Here is a 17,794-nt window from a genome sequence, read left to right on the forward strand (position 1 = left end):
ACTTGTGTAACCAAATTGGACTTTACTCCTGCTTTTTCTGGCTTTTGCATTGTCTTATGCGTTCTCATCATATAGCATTGATTATTAGAACTCCATGCCCATTGTTTTGTGGATTTCATAGTAGGTTCCCACTGTTGTACAAATGTCTACAGATTTAGTTTAAAGAAAAATAATCAGATGTCTGTTTTTATATATAAATTGTTTATGCTAGCAGCTAGTGTCCGGAATACACATGGACATGTGCAACATGCCACTATATATATACTAAAGAAGTGGTAGAATGCTGTCCCCACACTAACCTTTATTCTTTGTTATATTGTGAAATCTTTCTGCCATTATTTCCCATGAGCCTTAGCACATTTTCTGGTAGTAACATCCAATCAAACACTCTCCTCATTCTCTGCAGCAATAGCAACGCAGGCCACCGTGGAATTGCGACGCAAAGGTTCCCAGTTGTCCACAGATACCATGGGATCAAGCACAGTGTTTGACGCCAATGAATTTCCAGACAATTACGAGGCTGGTCGGGCCGAAGCTTGCGGCACCTTGTGTCGGATTTTCTGCAGCAAGAAGACCGGGGAGGAAATACTGTCTGCATACCTCTCCAGGTATCACTGTTGTGCTGTAAACTTTTTCTCTATTTAATATACCTTCTCAATGGTTTTGGTAGCTTTTAATTACACTTTTTTAAAATGTCAACAAGCTCTGATCATTACCTAATGTATATTGCATTGTAAAGCCAAGAGGTAGAGTAATATCGTGCGGTCGTTTGACACCGCACGATCTGGGGAATGATCGCAGAATATATGTCGTTCAACATTCACAAGCATGGGGTCGTTCATTAAATTGACAGATTGAGCAGCATGTAGTCGATGCGATGAACGACCCGCAGGAGCGCGCATGGTCGCTCATAGTGGGTGAACACTGGCCCATGTGGACGGCATGTCGGCCCGATCCACCGGATCGGGCAACCTATCGTCTAGTGTGTACCCACTTTAACAGCTGCTGGCAAAACAGCAGCTTTGTAACCATGCTGGCCCCTTAGCAACAGTTTTTTTTGTTTTGTTTCTTTAGAACCATATTTGGTAACTTAGACCTCACCCATCTTGCAAAAGATCACCATAGTTATATTTTATTTGTATCCATTTGTATGGTTAAGCGACATTACCAGATGAGCAGAAGAATCTAAACACTTTATATTAGGGCCATATTCAATTTGGAGCAAAATATCGGAAACTTAATTTTCGCCTATTTCAATTATCCCCATATTCAATTTCATAGACCTTTCGCAGGTTTGAAATGTCTTTGTAAAAAAACGGGGATAACTTTTCACCATGTTTAACAAAGCGAAAAAAAGTGCAGAATTGGGGTTTAGGGGTACAGGCTTAAACAAATTAGCCTGCACCCCTGGGAGTATCATTTTAAAAAAAAACTGTCAAAAAAAGTTTTAAAAAAAAATCGGGACACCCCATAAAAAGAAACATTAAATTTGGGGGTGAAAAAAAAAAAATAGGGGAACAAAATGCCAAACTAACAAAATTAATTTTGGTGGGGTCCACAAGTATGCAGCAGGTGTTTTCTTCATTGCGCAGAGTAGCGGCACAGGTGCATTTTTGCTAAATTTTAAAACTAACCTTAGGGACTTAAAAATATGCTTACCCCCATATTCATATACCCCAAATTTGATAGATTTATTTTTTTTTTTAATTAATTATTCCTAAGTGCTTTTCTTCATCACTACTTCATAGCTGCAAAAAAACACCTGCCGCTGCTATTTAAAAACCCTAATTACCTTCAACAGGGAATAACGGGGGTACCCACAGTGATCCCTTATGTCAGGACATCATTAGGGGGGGGTCCCAGGATGAATTCCCAAAAATTCCCCTATTTTTCCTGATACCTTTCCGCAGGCTCCTGTTTTCGCCGGCTCAAAATTGAATATGGGGATAAAGCAGGCACTCGCCCGATACTTTGTCCCCAGAAAAGCTCCGTTGTGGAGCGAAAAGTCCAGCACAGACTTTTCGCTCCCTAATTGAATATGGCCCATAGAGTTTGAGCAATTATTATTATACAAAATGGTGTTGAATCAGTTAACTGCTGAACATTTAGAACATAAGCTAGGGATAGCCAGTGCAATATAGTAAATGTCTACTAATCATTCTGTTTATTTACTGTAATATGTATTTTTATGTATAAAATTTTGTTAAGCAAGCATTGCAATTTCCCAACATGTGTAATCATCCATTTTTCTGTAGGTTTTACATGGTTCTTGTTCAAGGTTTACAAATTGGAGACTTTATCTGCTACCCAGTTCTTGCCAGTATCATCCTGAATTCCCCTCCACTTTTCTGCTGTGATCTTAAGGGAATTGATGTGGTGGTTCCATATTTTATATCTGCGCTAGAAATCATATTGCCAGACAGGTAAGTTTGCACAAGATTTAAAATGTGTTTGTGATCTCAGGGTAAATAAAGCACTGTTCAGTATTTGAAGCACAATGTTATGATTAATGCAGTACCGTGGTCTTGTTTCTTTATGGCCTTTTGCATCTGTGTACTGTATATTCATTTGTATATATGTACTTGCAGAATTCCAGTAACTTATCATTGTGTGCCTACTTGGCTGTCTCATGAATTACAGGAACACGTCTTAAGAACGTCAAAGGATATCCACTACCTGAAACGACTGCATAAAAGTTAAAGGGCATCTGCTTTCAATAATGCAGTTATCACCCACCTTGATTTTGTATTTTCTTTAAAAAAAAAAGTACAATTAGAAAGAAACTGAAGAAGATAATTACATTGAAGACCACAATAATGTGTCAAGGAATATAGTACAGATCACATAACACTACTTATGCAAAAGGAATAAGAGTATAAACAACCAATACAAAGCAAAATCTAAACATTGTAGGTTAAGCAGTTTATAATAAAATTAACCAACACAAATGCCATAAATAAATGAGAAGGCGGGGACACCCTGGTATAAATAGAGAGCAGAAGGCTCTAGGTCTAGAGCAAAGCAGGAGGTTTGCCAGAGAGACCAGACCTTCTACAGCTGAGCATATGTACTTGGTATACATGAGAAATAGTGGAGATTACCAAACCAATCCAGGCAGCAAGAGATGACTTCTGCGGAGCCATCCAAGCCCGTACTATAAGCGCCATCACTAACATTAGGAGAACAGAAACCTAAAGTTGTAAATAAGAGTTTAAAGAATCAGAGAGGCTTAAGCCTAAAATACAAATACGGTCAGAAAGGGGAATCCTGATCCTAGTCTCTGCAACACAATGTATAACTTCAGACCAAAACTCCGACACACACGGACATTGAGGGCAGGAGGTCAGCCGCCCTAGCTTAACAAGACACACCAGAGTCTAGTAGTCCCTGTGCAAAATCTGAAATTGTATTTGCTGAAAACGGGCATGAGCTGAAGCCACACGAGAAGCACCATGTACCAACCACCAATCACCCGTCAAGGGACCCATGTCATCCTCCCACTGCACTATAAGAGACTGTAACCCCTCGTCTCCAAAGTGTAGCACCAAGTAGGAGTAAATTTAAGATCTGTGCTTTTTAGATGCAAGGGTGCGGAGCAAGGTATGGATAGGTGACTCAGAAATAACTGGCACAGTAACTCCCTACTGTCAAAGCTGCAAGTATCTAAAAGACCTATTCAAAAGACCGAAATCCTCCCTAAACTGACAAAAAGAACAGAGCACACCATCCCTGTACAAATGACCTACAGTTTCAACCCCACGGGACAACCAGAGGCACCGACACTCAAGAGTAAAAAGTTCAGAATAAGAAGGATTACCCCAGAAAACAAGGATCAATAATCTAAATGCCATATCCTACCAGCTTGCACCAAAATAGGGTAACAACACCGTAAGGGGGACGTAGCTATTAAAAACTGGAGCGAATTAAACGGACTAGCAACCTGATGAAGCAAAGCACAGTGCACATCCCCATGTTCTGAGTCAAAAACCCAGTCCCAAAGATGCACCAAATAGGCAGCCAAGTACTATTACTGAAAATCAGGAAGTGCCCAGACACAACATGGCTATTAAGCAGAAAATGGAAACAGACAGGTAAACCAGAGAGTGCTGAACAATATAGTCATTTTGATTGGATTACCATCTTCATCAGGTTTACCCTACCCATAACTGCCAGAAAAACCCATTGCCACACATGAGCCCAAACCTTGAAATAATCTAACCGGGGTTGGACATTTAGATAAACATAATCTACTGGAATATGAGAGATCTGAATACTTAAGTATGTCAATTGTAAATACCAACATAATGGAACATTATAGGTTGGTGGCATGGCGAAAGTGGACCTGGACAGGATTCAGGATAAACTCGATGAAAGCCTCCGCCATAGACAAGGGCAAGGAGCCAATCTCTAACAGTGCAGCAAAGACCTCCAACAGCTTCGGGACAAAAAAAGCCCAGGTGAGTTTTATACAGCTCAATAGGGAACCCATCAACAGCTGAAGTTTTACCCAAAAAGGAATGATTTAATTGATTCCTTCAACTCCTCTGGAAAGGTGTGGAATTGTAGAAAACTCTGGCAAAAAAGGGGGCATGATCTCGCAGCCAAAACCCCCATTTTAGTCACTCCAGGGGTCCAGGAGGTGCGTACTGCCCCCAGGGACTACTCTGTGTGCAGTGCCGGCTCCCTCACTGTGTCACGAGCCGAATGCTACAGTGCAGAACCCGGCTCCTGTCACTGATGAGGAGTCGGCACTTTGTTGTCACCACTCGGCGGTTGACACCCGGGTGCGGCCTGCACACCCCTTGTGACGTCACTGGTAGAAAAACCCTGCTATAATCAGACAACATGGGGAGGACAATCTGATCCGAATAAGATCTGGCATAGATTTATTAGCCTGAGATGCATACGGCTTCTGAAAAAAGTCAAAACACTGCAGCAATATACAGGATTGAGGTATGAGTAGCCCCACTTTTATCCAGCAATCTGTGCACAGTGGAGGAGACAGAGTTAATCCCACCCATATACTTATGCCATAAATTTGCTTGTTCTATCTGCTTGAATGTAGTGGTCATGAAAAGAGAAAAGAAGCCCTTGTATCGATTCATCGAGAAGAAAGTCCGAACACACTTTGTGGACTATAAGCCACTCCACCCTATTGGTTACAAGGCTGCTCCTAATTCATCTCTCCTCAAGAGCACAACATCGTTTCTCCATCGCCCTCTCATGACTGCTGTGAAACACCTTAATTTGAGCCACCTGAGAAAAGCCTTAAATGCATTCCACAGAATTATCTGCAAAAAAACAAGCTACCAGGAACTTGGAGGCCGCCCTCATCTGTGAAAGACAGAAGGAATTCAAATCTCCAAAAAGAAGACCCCTTCAGGAAACCTCAAATTTAGAGTGGCCAACAAAGGGGAATGGTCCAAAACTCCATGGGACAAATTAGTAACCTCAGAGGCTGCTGGCAGAAGGGAACGCAAAACTAAAAATCATATACTTGAGAAGGAGTGGTGGGACAAAGAAAAACAGGAGTAACATCTTGGGGCAAGTCTGAGGCCAGGTATCTACAAGGTCCATCTCTGTAATCAACCATAGTAAAAGAGTAGCATCACCTGAGTGAGGCTGCACCTCCTCCATTCACCTGTCCAAAGAGACATCCAAAACCATATTACAGTCCCGTACACAAATAACTGAGACAGTGGGGAATTCAGTTAGAAAGTTGCAACATTTGGATAGTACCTCAGAGAAAAATGGAGGGGGGACATACACAGCCAATAATGCAAAAGGAGAAGCAGGCATATACCACTAAGGAAGAAAAAACAACCCAGAGGCTCCACCTGTTCTGAAAAATAAGTATGTTTTTAGATTGTTTTAAAGAAAGACTCCCCTTAGAATTAGAATGGAACATAGACTTGTATAACCAACCTACCCAGGGCCTTTTGAGGAAAGGATTTTGTTATGCACTAATTGTGTCTCTAGGAGGCAAACAAAACCAGGAGTTTGATTTTCAACCTGGCGCAAAACCAAAGAGCGTTTTATCTGGTCATTAAGTCCTCGGACATTCCATGACAAAAACTTCAACTTAATGAAAATAACCACATGAGAGACTTTAGGAAACAATCAAGGGAAGAAGGGGCCCACACAGGTGTCACTGCCACCAACATATAAAAAAGCCTTGTTGTGCAAAGTGAAACCGTAAAAACATGAACAAAATAAAAAACAAGAAGAAAACAAGAGCTTCCTAATCTGACCCTCCCTGTATACCTGTGTGCCTTAGAGGCATGTCTCCACCAGCCCAGTAGTGCGGGGAAAGCTTGGACTAACCTGAAATATAAGGGAGGAGAAACTCCTACATGGATAAAAGTAAAATATGTATCAGATAAGAAACAGCTGAATATAACCCATTCACAAAACCTTAATGAAATGAACAAATTAAACAATAAACTATAGGTTCACAGATAATTTTGCGACAAAGCACAGTGGGTAAATGTGATACTCAAGTAGAAAAGTTTAATCACGGGGGAACCTTTCCACGCCATCGAGTGAAGGTCAAGCCAGGAAGCAGCATCACGATGAAAACCATATGGTAACTGTAAAGAATGAGACCGCATACTACCTTCCAGGCGCCGGCATAACCAACAGAGGAGCCCTGCAGGAGGATGGAACCAGGGAGCTGCAGTGGGGGACAGGAGTCAAATGTGCAGGACTGCAGGCGCGGCACTGGCAAGCCACAGAAGGTAGAAACAGAAGTGACTGGAGACACAGGACACGTGTCCTACTCCATTGCTGACCAGGCCACGCCCCCAGTTACCACCCCTTTTAATGGTAGTCTGGGTCCCTCCCATGGGACGGTCTCCTTTTAAGATGAAAGAATCACAAGCATACTTCAACAAATCTGTGTTTAAGCCATCTACCACATTCAGGCTGCTTCTGGTGTTTGAGAGGTCAGCGTAAATAAATGCCCTTACACATTATTACCAAATGTAATAAAATGACTTGAAGCCTGCAACTTCTATATAGTTTTTCTCTTAGTAACTTGCTCGTTTTACTGTATATTGATGTCAGCTCAATGTTTAAAATCTACCCCAAAGTTATGAGGCTACTATTTTGTTTTCAAAAATTTTTTGTTCTGTCGCTTTTTGAATTTGCACTAATTTGTCCCCAGGTCTAAAGTTTTACTTTACACTATTATATAATATATATATATAACTGATACATATCCTATTTTTTTCTAGGGAGCTGTCAAAGTTTAAAAGTTATGTAAACCCCACAGAACTTAGGAGATCCAGCATCAACATCCTACTTTCACTGCTGCCTTTGCCTCACCATTTTGGAACTGTGAAATCAGAGGTAATTGCATGAAGTTGTAAATTTATTTTGTTCTCTAATTTTATGCTCCTTTCTAATGTCTGGTCTTCTCTTAAGTTACAAAGAAATGTAATGCTTTAGTCTTCTATCTACAGGTATTGTTGGAGGGAAAGTTTAGCAATGATGAATCCAGTAGCGATAAACCAGTTACCTTCCTATCGCTGAAGCTAAGGCTCGTCAATATCCTTATAGGAGCATTACAGACTGAGACCGATCCCAATAACACGCAAATGGTCCTAGGTGGGAATTGCTTCACTATTGATCTGAGTTTTAAAATTATTTTAATAGAAATCTGTTCAAGGACTTTTTTTTGTCATGGAGAATATGCAATTTTCTATAAATGTTACCACTGGTTATATAAGCATGGTATTGCTTTATACCATCACTCTGGGACAATATAAAGCCAGAGCTTGTCTGGTTGCTCTGCATGTTTCCTTGTACAGATGTCAAATGGATTTATACAAAAGGAGAGGGCTTATGAGAACACCACACATATAGCTACTGTAGCTGTCATACTATTGGTAATATCAGCTTCCTGTCTTCTACCGCTAACACTTCAGACAGTGACTTGTAACTAAAAAAAAAAAAATACACTGATACTAATGCAGGCAAAAAATTATATATAATAAAGAAATGTAGTAAAAATCCAATCACAGAAATTGCAGGGGTGACCGATCTCCTAAAGAGGGAACCAGATAAAAATATGGTGTAGGCACTAATAAATCTCTCAGTAACTGTCTTGGCAAAGGACACGCACAAAATGACCGTGAATTATAAATACAAATTTATATTAAATAACACATACCTATAATAAATTAATAATACATAAAATATTAATTAAATGAGCGACATGTAAGCATTTTAGAGTTCATATTATCTACCTTACTCCTCAGAACATGGTCCCACTTAGTGAAATGGTGTGTAATCCGAACATAAGCACTCCCACAGGAGGATAATAAGCGAATTATTGGAGAGAGAGATATTTGCCAGCATTAATCACTAAGCTAATTAAGCAGTACTCACTGCAATATCAAGTATTCATTAACAGAATAAGATGGCAATCTAAAGGCGGGTATCCACTTTTAGATATACAAACGAGAGCACGATTACGACATTGCAATCGTGCTCTTGTTTGTATATCTAGTGATGTGCCTCGTTCACTCGTTCATTCCAGGCACATCTCTCATCTCTACACATGCTGAACCTGACAAGATCGTCAGGTTGACCAGCACGTACGGGCGATGTCGGAAGCAACCAGCGGGCACGTGCATCGCTGGTCGTTTCGGACCAAAAACATGCACGATGCATGCACGATTTGCAAGCGATTGCACGATAACGACGTCGTTATCGTGCAGTCGCTTGGTTAAATCGCTAAGTGGATGCCCCCCTTAACTCCCAACACACTCCTCTGCTGTAACACACGGGTGGGTCCAATAAATTCCAAGACAAAAAATATGGAGTGAAGAGATGCTGTGTCGTAGGGGTGGTCCGGACCACTGATGACAACTCCAGGTGGCATGCCAGTATAATAAAAACTGTCTGTCTAATATCCTCCCCTCACAAAATAGCACCTAATAACGACACATTTCATATCGTAACGCAATCCTTTTCTCTTTCTTCACTGTTGGGGGGACACTTGACCATTGGGTTGCAATGGGGTCCACAGGAGTCGGCACTTAACTAAATCTGTAACTTTAAGAAGCCTTAGGTCCTCCCCTCTGCAACCCCCAGCCGGCCGCCAGTGCGAACTAAGTGCCCAGTGGTGTGGGCACCCTTTGCACGGGCTGCTTGGCAGCTCTTGTAGTTAGAGGTTTTAGCTTTTTCATTTTAATTTGTAACTTTTTTTTAAATTTTATTTCATTCACAGCTAGTTTCACGCTTCACAGTTTGCTAAATCTCTTCTCACCTGTGGATCTTAGGGAGATATTCAATACCACAAATCAATTGTCCTGTGGGGTCTCCTTTTTGACATTCTTAAGAATGTTTCATTATACTGTGAGTCCGCAAATTATTTCTATATTGATGAGCCTGTGTTCTAAGGGGCAGCCTCACTTAGTCACGAGGCTCACCCACAGCTAATTGCTTTGCCCTGAGCTATCCAATTGAGCCAATACCCCATTCGTGAATCCCCACAGTTTGCATTTAATGCACATTTTCTTTTTCCTCCCAGCCTCAGGAGCTGCAAGAAAAAAAATCTGCATTAAATGCACCCTCTGAGGCTTAACGCACATGGTAAAACATAGCTTCAGGGCACTTAAAGTGCTGAGAAAATGCATACTAATTGAATAGCTCCAGGCGTTAAACCCAGAGCTTTACCCGCACAGTAAACACCCCGGCTAATGAATCTGCCCCTAACTATCTAGTTTTGGGTTTGTTTTTTTGCCAAGATCTCTTTATTGGTAGATTTATTAGTGCCAAAACCATATTCTGGAGCAACTGTGAATTGTGGGTGAGAAATACCTCTATCTTAAGTTTTGCAGTGAAATGTCAGGTTTACTTTTTATGCTTCATATTTTAAAATTTGGGTTAAGCAGTCTTTAAAATCCTTGTTTTTGTTTTATAATGTGCAGTTTTATTAGCTCATTTTTTATCAAATGATATTTGTATTTCAGGTGCAATGTTGAACATTGTTCAAGACTCTGCATTTTTAGAGGCGACTGGAAATCAGGTAGAAATGGTAAGTACTTTAGTTGTATGGTGACATTTGCCACATTTGTGTTTCCTTGCACTGTGCTCTCTAGACTTTCCAAAGCTGTTTTGCAGACTTGAGTTTGAGATTTCAGTGTGTTTTGAATTTTTAAAATATCTTGCTGCTGTCATAAGTAGTTGTTAGACTAATTTACCATACCTTAATATAAAACCTTTTATATCTATACTGTAGATCATTGCTATTTCCTTATTTATTATTGACCACATTGGTGGTTTGAGCAGAGATAAGCGGCCAGTCTTTTGCAATTCTTCGGGTGCTTGTTTTGTTTTTTATGGGGGGGGGGGGGGGAGTTTGCTACAAGTAGCTGCCTGCAATCTCACCTTGAGTGCTGCTGATTCATTTATTTAAGCCAGATTCGAACACAGTCATTTTAATAGCAAGTAATATATAACTGCGTGTGCTGCGTAGTTTTCCTCTGGTTTGTATGCATGTGCTGTCAGCAGCACATGAAAACTATCATGCAAATCACCCATCTTTAGAAGACCATATAATATGATCTGTCAACTGTTTGTAAGAGTGATGAGTTATTTGGAGTCAGGGATGGTTGAGCAGGAATTTGCGTTTATCATATGGAAAATCATGGTCTGTTGGAAAAGGAGTACACAAATCTACTTCCAAAACTAACTCCTATTGGACTGGATGTAGTCAGGAAGCCAGCGGTCTAAATGCCGACCTCCGACTTCCCGACTGTGAAAGCCCGGCAGGGGACTAAAGATAGGCGATAGGATTTCGACGCCTATCATTAGCCCCACGCCGAAATCCTGAAGCCCAGGATACCGAATGTAGGTAAGCCGGGCGTCGGGAGCTCTTAGCCGCGGGGGGAGGGTTAGGTTTAGGACTCCCGGGGGAATTTAGGACTAGGCACCCCCTCCCCCCCCCCCCCCCCCCGGGAGGGTTAGGGTTTAGGCTAGGGGCAGTGGGAATTGGGGCTAGGCACCACCGGGGGGAGGTTAGGGTTAGGCACCACTAAGGGAGGGTTAGGGAGGGGAGGGGTAGGGATAGCCTACTTACCTCCCCTATCGGGATCTTCATCTGCCGGCCTTCCGGCATCGGGATTTAAACCGTTGGGCTGACATCAGTTGGTATTACATACCTAACCCCTATTGGACAGGTCAGAATATTAAAGGAGTAGTAAAGTTGGTTGTATTCTCAGTTACATACAGTAAACACAGTGAAGGGCAAACACTGGACTGGTAAGTAAACTGCCATTGTGTATAAACCCTCATATAGATGGAACAAGAAGATATGGTATTTACTACTTCTGTCCATACTGCAAATGGAGAGCATCCCTAATCAAATCCACCAATGATATTTTTTTATTTTTTTTGTATCCATTCATGTTTTGAGTTCTATGCTAACAAAATACTATCTAAATTAATTGAAACATAGATTAACTCTTATCGGTTATGTAAGTGTCATTTATATGTAACTTTTAGATTTTTTTTTTATTCATTTTTATTATTATACATACAATGCCTATGTGTCCGTGTAACATTGTATTCTTGGTTTGTAGATCGAAAATAATCAAATGAAAAGTCATAGCCGAACAAACAGCAGCATAAGCACAGCCAGCGGAGGTAGCAACGAGCCCACCACGCCAGACACTGAAAGGCCAGCTCAAGCACTGCTGCGGGACTACGGTAAGGCAGGTCCTGTTATCCCAGGCGCTAGTGTAAATGCACACCTGTTATTAAGAAGATGTAAAAAGTAGCACAAATAACATTTTACAGCAAATTAGTGAACTAAACCATAGCGAAAGGGCAAGCACAGCAGCCACCCATTTGTCAGAGTGGATAATGGGGTCAATGATTTCTGAGGACACTTGTGAAAACTCAGTGGTGACATGGTAGTGGTAGGGAGCAGTCTTATGGAGCATACACACGGTCAGATTTGTCAGATCTGTTAGATGAACGATTTTACCAAATATTTGAACGATTTTTGACTGCATTAAAATGAATGGAATCGTCCATGTCTGACTACAAACACATCAGATGTCCGATATCGTTATCTGACCATCGGGAAAGCGCATCGTTCAAATCGTTCATCTGACAGATATGTCAGATTTTCCTTCAGATTTGAACGATTGAATGATTTTTTTAGATCGTTATCGTTATCGATTTGAAGAAAAATCCGACCGTGTGTATGCTCCATAACATTGAGGTCCAAGAGAATGGGGTTTTTCCATTTGAATCTCCACATGGTAGGAAGACTACACTAAATAATGAATTGGAATTTTTTTTTATTTTTTTTTTAAATGACAGCAGATCATGTTAACTGTGAAGATTTGTTCTTCCCCTGCCATATATACAAATCTATTCCACACTTCAAAGTAGAGTATCATTGCTATTGAGTGCATAGCCACACATTGCATAAATCTGGCTTTCAAGCTTTGATTAGACTTGTGTTTGCATGGTACTATTTAGGGGCAGACCAGATGGGCCAAGTGGTTCTTATCTGCCGTCAAATTCTATGTTTCTATGCATCTTTTTGACAATAACATGGCATGTATGTTTGTCATATGCAAGTTGTCAATGTTGTATGGCGTTCTGTTTGTGTGTACATGAAGGAATTTTTATATTTGTAATAAATGAAAAACGGAGAATAACCATAAACCTTTACTTAAATCTTTTTTATATATTTAACCCCAGCAAAAACACTTTTAATCTGATATCTTGTATGTTTAATACTAGCAATTACTTATTATGCTGATATTAATAATCATAATAATAACTCAGTAGTATATACTGAAGGGGTTATTTTTTTTTTTGTCCTATAAGGATTTAACTAGTTGTTAGTCTTCATTCTAGCACCCTGCACTTGTCACAATCCATGCAGTTCCACTATCCTGCCTGGGGTGTCGCTCTCTGCTGTGGTTCTTCTAGCACACTCAGCTGATGCAACAAACTGCTGAAATACAGCAGTTTGCGTGCTAGAATCACCAGAGCAGAGAGCGACACCCCAGGCAGGAAAGATTAACTGCACAGGTTTTAACAGGTGCAGGATGCTAGAATGAACACAAGTTGTTACCAAAACCTCTAAATCCTAAATGTTCTCTGTACACATTTAACTTAATATAGGGTACCCATGAAAGGATACAATAACTGTGGTTGTCTTTTAATGTTTTTTTCCCATAGGATATCCAGGTACCAATCCAGCAAGCTATCATTATTGTAATTCATTTAATTCTGTCATTACACACAATCTACTCAGTTCCTCTCAGATGTGAATTAACTACTAACAATCACCAGACACCAATTTTAGTACACTGTTTAATCCATTTCTTCTGTATGTTATAAGACTGTATGTTGCATGGGTTTCCGTTATTGGGGGCCGTTTTAAAATGTACATGTTAATTAACAGCAGATTCATAGATTTAGTGTTTGTTCTTCTAATTGGAATGAAGTATGGGTTATATTACTAGTACTAAACAAAGGAAGACTACTACCACCTGGTATACTGTTATACAGAGCCTGCGATAGTTTTGTCTGACCAAATAAAATGGCAGGAGGGGGGGGGGGTCAATCACATGAGAAAATCTCTTGACTTGTGATTATTTTTTTTCATTTGCCTTTCTGTCTATTATCCCCTCCCCACTGGGTTTTCATCCAGGGCTTGTGGGGTGTTAGCTACACTAGCATCTTCTTTATTTGGTGTAAGTGCCCCGTTATTTAGTGTATCTTCATCCTAGTCACTAAGGACTGCACTACACAGGTGCTTTTTATCCACGTGAATAAATCTTATAAAATTAGAAAATACTGTTACTTTATGCTACATTTCACCATCAAGCAGCTCTGATGAATCTGTCTGATATCTAATTGCACAAGTCAGATTTGCTTTTCCTCCGCGAATGGGCAGAAAAAAATTAGATGAATAAGCAGTTAATCTCTGAAACCATTATAGTCCGTTTATGTTGTTAATGGCTTGAAGTTCACAAAAATGCTTTTAAATTGCAGCATTGTACAACCAAAGACTAGTTGTGCTACATTGTAATTAGAAATTGGCTGTATAGAACAATGTATTACGCTCTTATTAAACGTGGGATGTTTTTCTGTTGTACAGCCAAGCGTGATTAGTTGCATATAAACAAAATTAACCTGTGTTCAGATTAATTTTGGTTTACTCCTTGTGATGATTCTGCTGTAAATTATCATGCTCCATTATCTGATTTTATATTGATTTACTGAACATCAACCTGTGTCACCCAACGGTCATGTGGGAGAGTGGAGTTGTTAACAGTGTCTGGTTTGTAATTGTCTGCTCTGTGGCTGCGCCCTGCTCCTGGGCTGTCCGCTTCCTGTTACTAACGAGCGGTTGTTTTCCCTTCCCTGCTTTGCATTGGTTCTGCGGTTACATCCTAGCTCTTCATACAGATACAGCTGCCGGTCTGCTCATGCGCAGCATTCACTTGGTCACCCAGAGACTCAACTCGCAGTGGAGGCCAGACATGAGCATCTCGCTGGCTGCCCTGGAGCTACTGTCTGGACTGGCAAAGGTCAGTAGTTCCATTTAATCAAAGATAAGTGCACTGTAGTAATTTCCAGGAACTAGTTTGACAACTGTAGTCAAGGGGAGGGGCCTGACCTTTCAGTTATGTCACTGCAGCCTGTATTACCTTTTGGTGCATGTTATTGTTTTCTTTGTAAATCGGATCTGTAGGCGTAATTGCACGAAGGTGTTTCTTCTTTCCCCCTATGCCAGGTGAAGGTGAGCATTGACTCCTCAGACAGGAAGAGAGCTGTGATCTCTGTTTGCACATACATTGTGTACCAGTGCTCCCGGCCAGCTCCACATCATTCCAGGGACCTGCACTCCATGATTGTAGCTGCATTTCAGTGCCTGTGTGTCTGGCTCACTGAGCACCCAGACATGTTAAATGAAAAGGTAACTCAGCGTTTTTTTTGTTACGTTAGTGGGTATGTGACTTGGAGCACTGAACAGATTTCCGTTAGTAACAGGAAATCTATGTATTACCTCATGTGACTTCGATCATCTTCATGCAGTTCTATTACTTTGTACTATTTATAAGAGAGTGCAATAGATCCCAGTATATCTTTACACCGATAAAAGAGCTTGCAGAAGTCTTACATAAGTGCTGTGGAACTAACGTTGTAACCCTTTGCTCTTTTCTAGGACTGTCTGAAGGAGGTGCTTGAGATTGTAGAACTAGGAATATCTGGTAGCAAATCTAAAAACCCGGAGCAACAGGAGGTGCGCTACAAAGGAGATAAAGAGCACAATCCGGCTTCCATGAGAGTGAAGGATGCTGCAGAAGCCACGTTAACATGGTATTACACTACTAGTTCCAACATAGTCCACAGAAGTGTCAGTATAAGCAGTCACATGGTATATCCCATTACACCTACAGACCCATAGGCAAACTCGGGGGGGGGGTTCCGTCTTTTCCAAAGTTACTAGTGCTGCATGTTCTCAGTATCATAAATGAAATGATTAGCACCAACTGTGGATCTTTTAAAATGTGTCAGCCAGTAATAAATATACCTGTGCACCAACTAAGAGATGTGGAATACATGCACTGTTAGGGGTGCACTGCTATAGACCATCAATAGGGTTAATAATTGATACTGTATAATAATACACTATCCAGAACATAAGGAGACCGATATGTACATACAGTATATGTCCAGGGCAGTGCTAAGTTTTTCTGCTGCTCCCTCAGACTCCCAAACTTGCTCCAATGCTCAGGAATGGTGCTCACATCTAAAAAAAAAAAAACATTCTGCTTAGACAGGATGGACCTACTGCCCCATCTAATGGCTCTAGGGGCCACACACATGGCGATCTGCACACGATCAGCCGATGTGTACGATTTGTGTACGTCTCGCCGGCAGCTCTGCACACGATCTGCACACAATTTGGTGTCCAGTCTTCATACGATCTCTCCTGCATCCAGACTTTCACAGTGTATCGTGTCCTAGATTGTCAGATCTGCTCTACTGCAAGGCAGATCTGAAGATGCGATGTGCGACCAGCGGGGACGCGCATCGCATCGTGATTGTGAGTGGGGAACTCACGATTTACAGAGTATTTGGCCATATTTTACATGATCTGTCGTTCCAATGTGTCGGAATCGGCCAGATTGGGTAAAATATCGCTATGTGTGTAACCAGCTTTACTGTGATCGCTGGTCCTGTATATGCTGGAATTATGCAACACAATATACTTTGTATGTAGCATATTAAAGCTGGATAAGTGCTAATTATGCCCTCTTCATGGACTCACTCTAAAATCAAGCATTTGGAAAACCCCCTCTACAAATCCTGCGTTTGCCACTGAGACCAAACAGACCCATAGAAAAGCCAGGGAAATTTTGACTTGAATACTTTTACTGGCATTTATTTGTTCCTGTAGATAATCCTTTTCAATGTCACTTTTAAATGGATTAAAAAATCAATTCATGTATTAGAATAGGAAATGCCTCTCTGTTCCCCCAATAAACTGTGTGCAGAGTTGATTTAATTAGCAGTATAAAATCTTCTTACCTTTTTTTCTTTTCATACATTGTGGAAAAGCAAGGGGATATACCAAGCAATGGAGTTGAAAGTCCAAAGTTGTTTTTGCTTACATTTTTTCGGGGGGACACTGGGATATGGTGGCTTCATTAGGACTTTGGCACTTGAAATAGTCAATATGTTTATGCTCTTCCCGCCTCTCTCCAAAGTAAGTTCCTCTCGATACTGGCAAAGGTGGATGTAAGACTATCCTTGTCCTGCTCCTGGGTGGGATCTGGGGATTGCTTGTGAAGCTGAATAATGTGGGGGAAGCTAAAGTCATGGGTGCGAGCACTGAAATACAGTCAGAAGAGACACACACCATGCCATGTTCCCTTTTTCTAGCCTGTCCCCATCTGCAGGAAATACATTTCTAGCGGTGAACGCAGTGTGGCTGCACAGGGTGTAGCATGTTTCATTTTTCAACACATTTCTTACTGGGCTCTGTCTGCCAGTACCTAGTTCTTTTTCCATATTGTATACTTTGTATCTGCCATTTCTACTTCAGGGTCCATAGGGTATCCACAGGATACCTTGGGTATAGGTGTGACGTCAGTCGCAGGGCACCAAAGAGTTAAGCTTTCAGCCTCCCAGGATGCACTAGGTCCCCCTCCTATACCCCGCCCCCGGGCCAAGGCACCTCAGTTTAGTTTGGTGCCCGGCCGGAGTCGGGTGCACCTGTTGGAGTGGGGGCTAGAAGAGCCCCTGAAGCTTATTCTTCATGCAGCTGTGGCTGCACATCTGGATGAACAGCATGGACAGTCAGTCCTGACGTCCATGCTGTCTTCCCTACACCCCGCCGGTACCAGAACGCCGGTACTGATCCGGGGATGCTGGTGGGCGTCTGGGGTCACAGCTAGCGGTGACCCCAGATGCTCCGGACCATGGCCGGATTCAAGGGGGACAGAGGTAAGCAGCGGGGTCCCGCGGTGGGTCCCCGCTGATCACATGGTCCTAAGTCCCCAGGCAGGGGGCTCCCTGGGGACTAGCTGCAGCGTGGAGCCAGGCGACCAACCTGCGCTTCCACTACCCCCTGGGACAGCGGACCGCAGCAGAGCGGTAGCGCTGCGGCGTCCCAGGGGTTAAATGCATGCCAGGGGAGCGCGCCTTCCCTGTCTCACAGCCGGCGCCTCCCCCGCTGCACACAGCCCTCTCTGCACGCTGCCGACTGGTCCTGTGGCAGCGCTCCTCCCCCAGGCCAGCCTCC

General features: G+C 41.9%; 1 protein-coding gene across 5 annotated transcripts in view; it reads left to right on the plus strand.

Moving 5' to 3' along the window:
- The window catches only part of RALGAPB (Ral GTPase activating protein non-catalytic subunit beta), a 99,862-nt gene that overhangs the window by 39,096 nt on the left and 42,972 nt on the right, over positions 1–17,794 (plus strand). For 2 of the 5 annotated variants that reach the window (XM_088480661.1, XM_088480663.1), the window contains 9 exons: positions 407–608; positions 2,256–2,423; positions 7,236–7,350; positions 7,464–7,608; positions 9,981–10,045; positions 11,592–11,718; positions 14,437–14,570; positions 14,777–14,959; positions 15,209–15,363. In XM_088480661.1, the coding sequence (XP_088336787.1) occupies positions 407–608; positions 2,256–2,423; positions 7,236–7,350; positions 7,464–7,608; positions 9,981–10,045; positions 11,592–11,718; positions 14,437–14,570; positions 14,777–14,959; positions 15,209–15,363 (1,294 nt within the window). Of the gene's footprint in view, positions 1–406; positions 609–2,255; positions 2,424–7,235; positions 7,351–7,463; positions 7,609–9,980; positions 10,046–11,591; positions 11,719–13,212; positions 13,249–14,436; positions 14,571–14,776; positions 14,960–15,208; positions 15,364–17,794 lie in introns of all 5 variants that reach the window. The other 3 variants (XM_088480662.1, XM_088480665.1, XM_088480664.1) reach the window with 2 other exon arrangements.

Source organism: Taudactylus pleione, unplaced genomic scaffold (genome assembly GCF_031769625.1).
Source record: "Taudactylus pleione unplaced genomic scaffold, aTauple2 ptg000256l, whole genome shotgun sequence".
In the NCBI taxonomy this organism is placed as follows: Eukaryota; Metazoa; Chordata; class Amphibia; order Anura; family Myobatrachidae; genus Taudactylus; species Taudactylus pleione.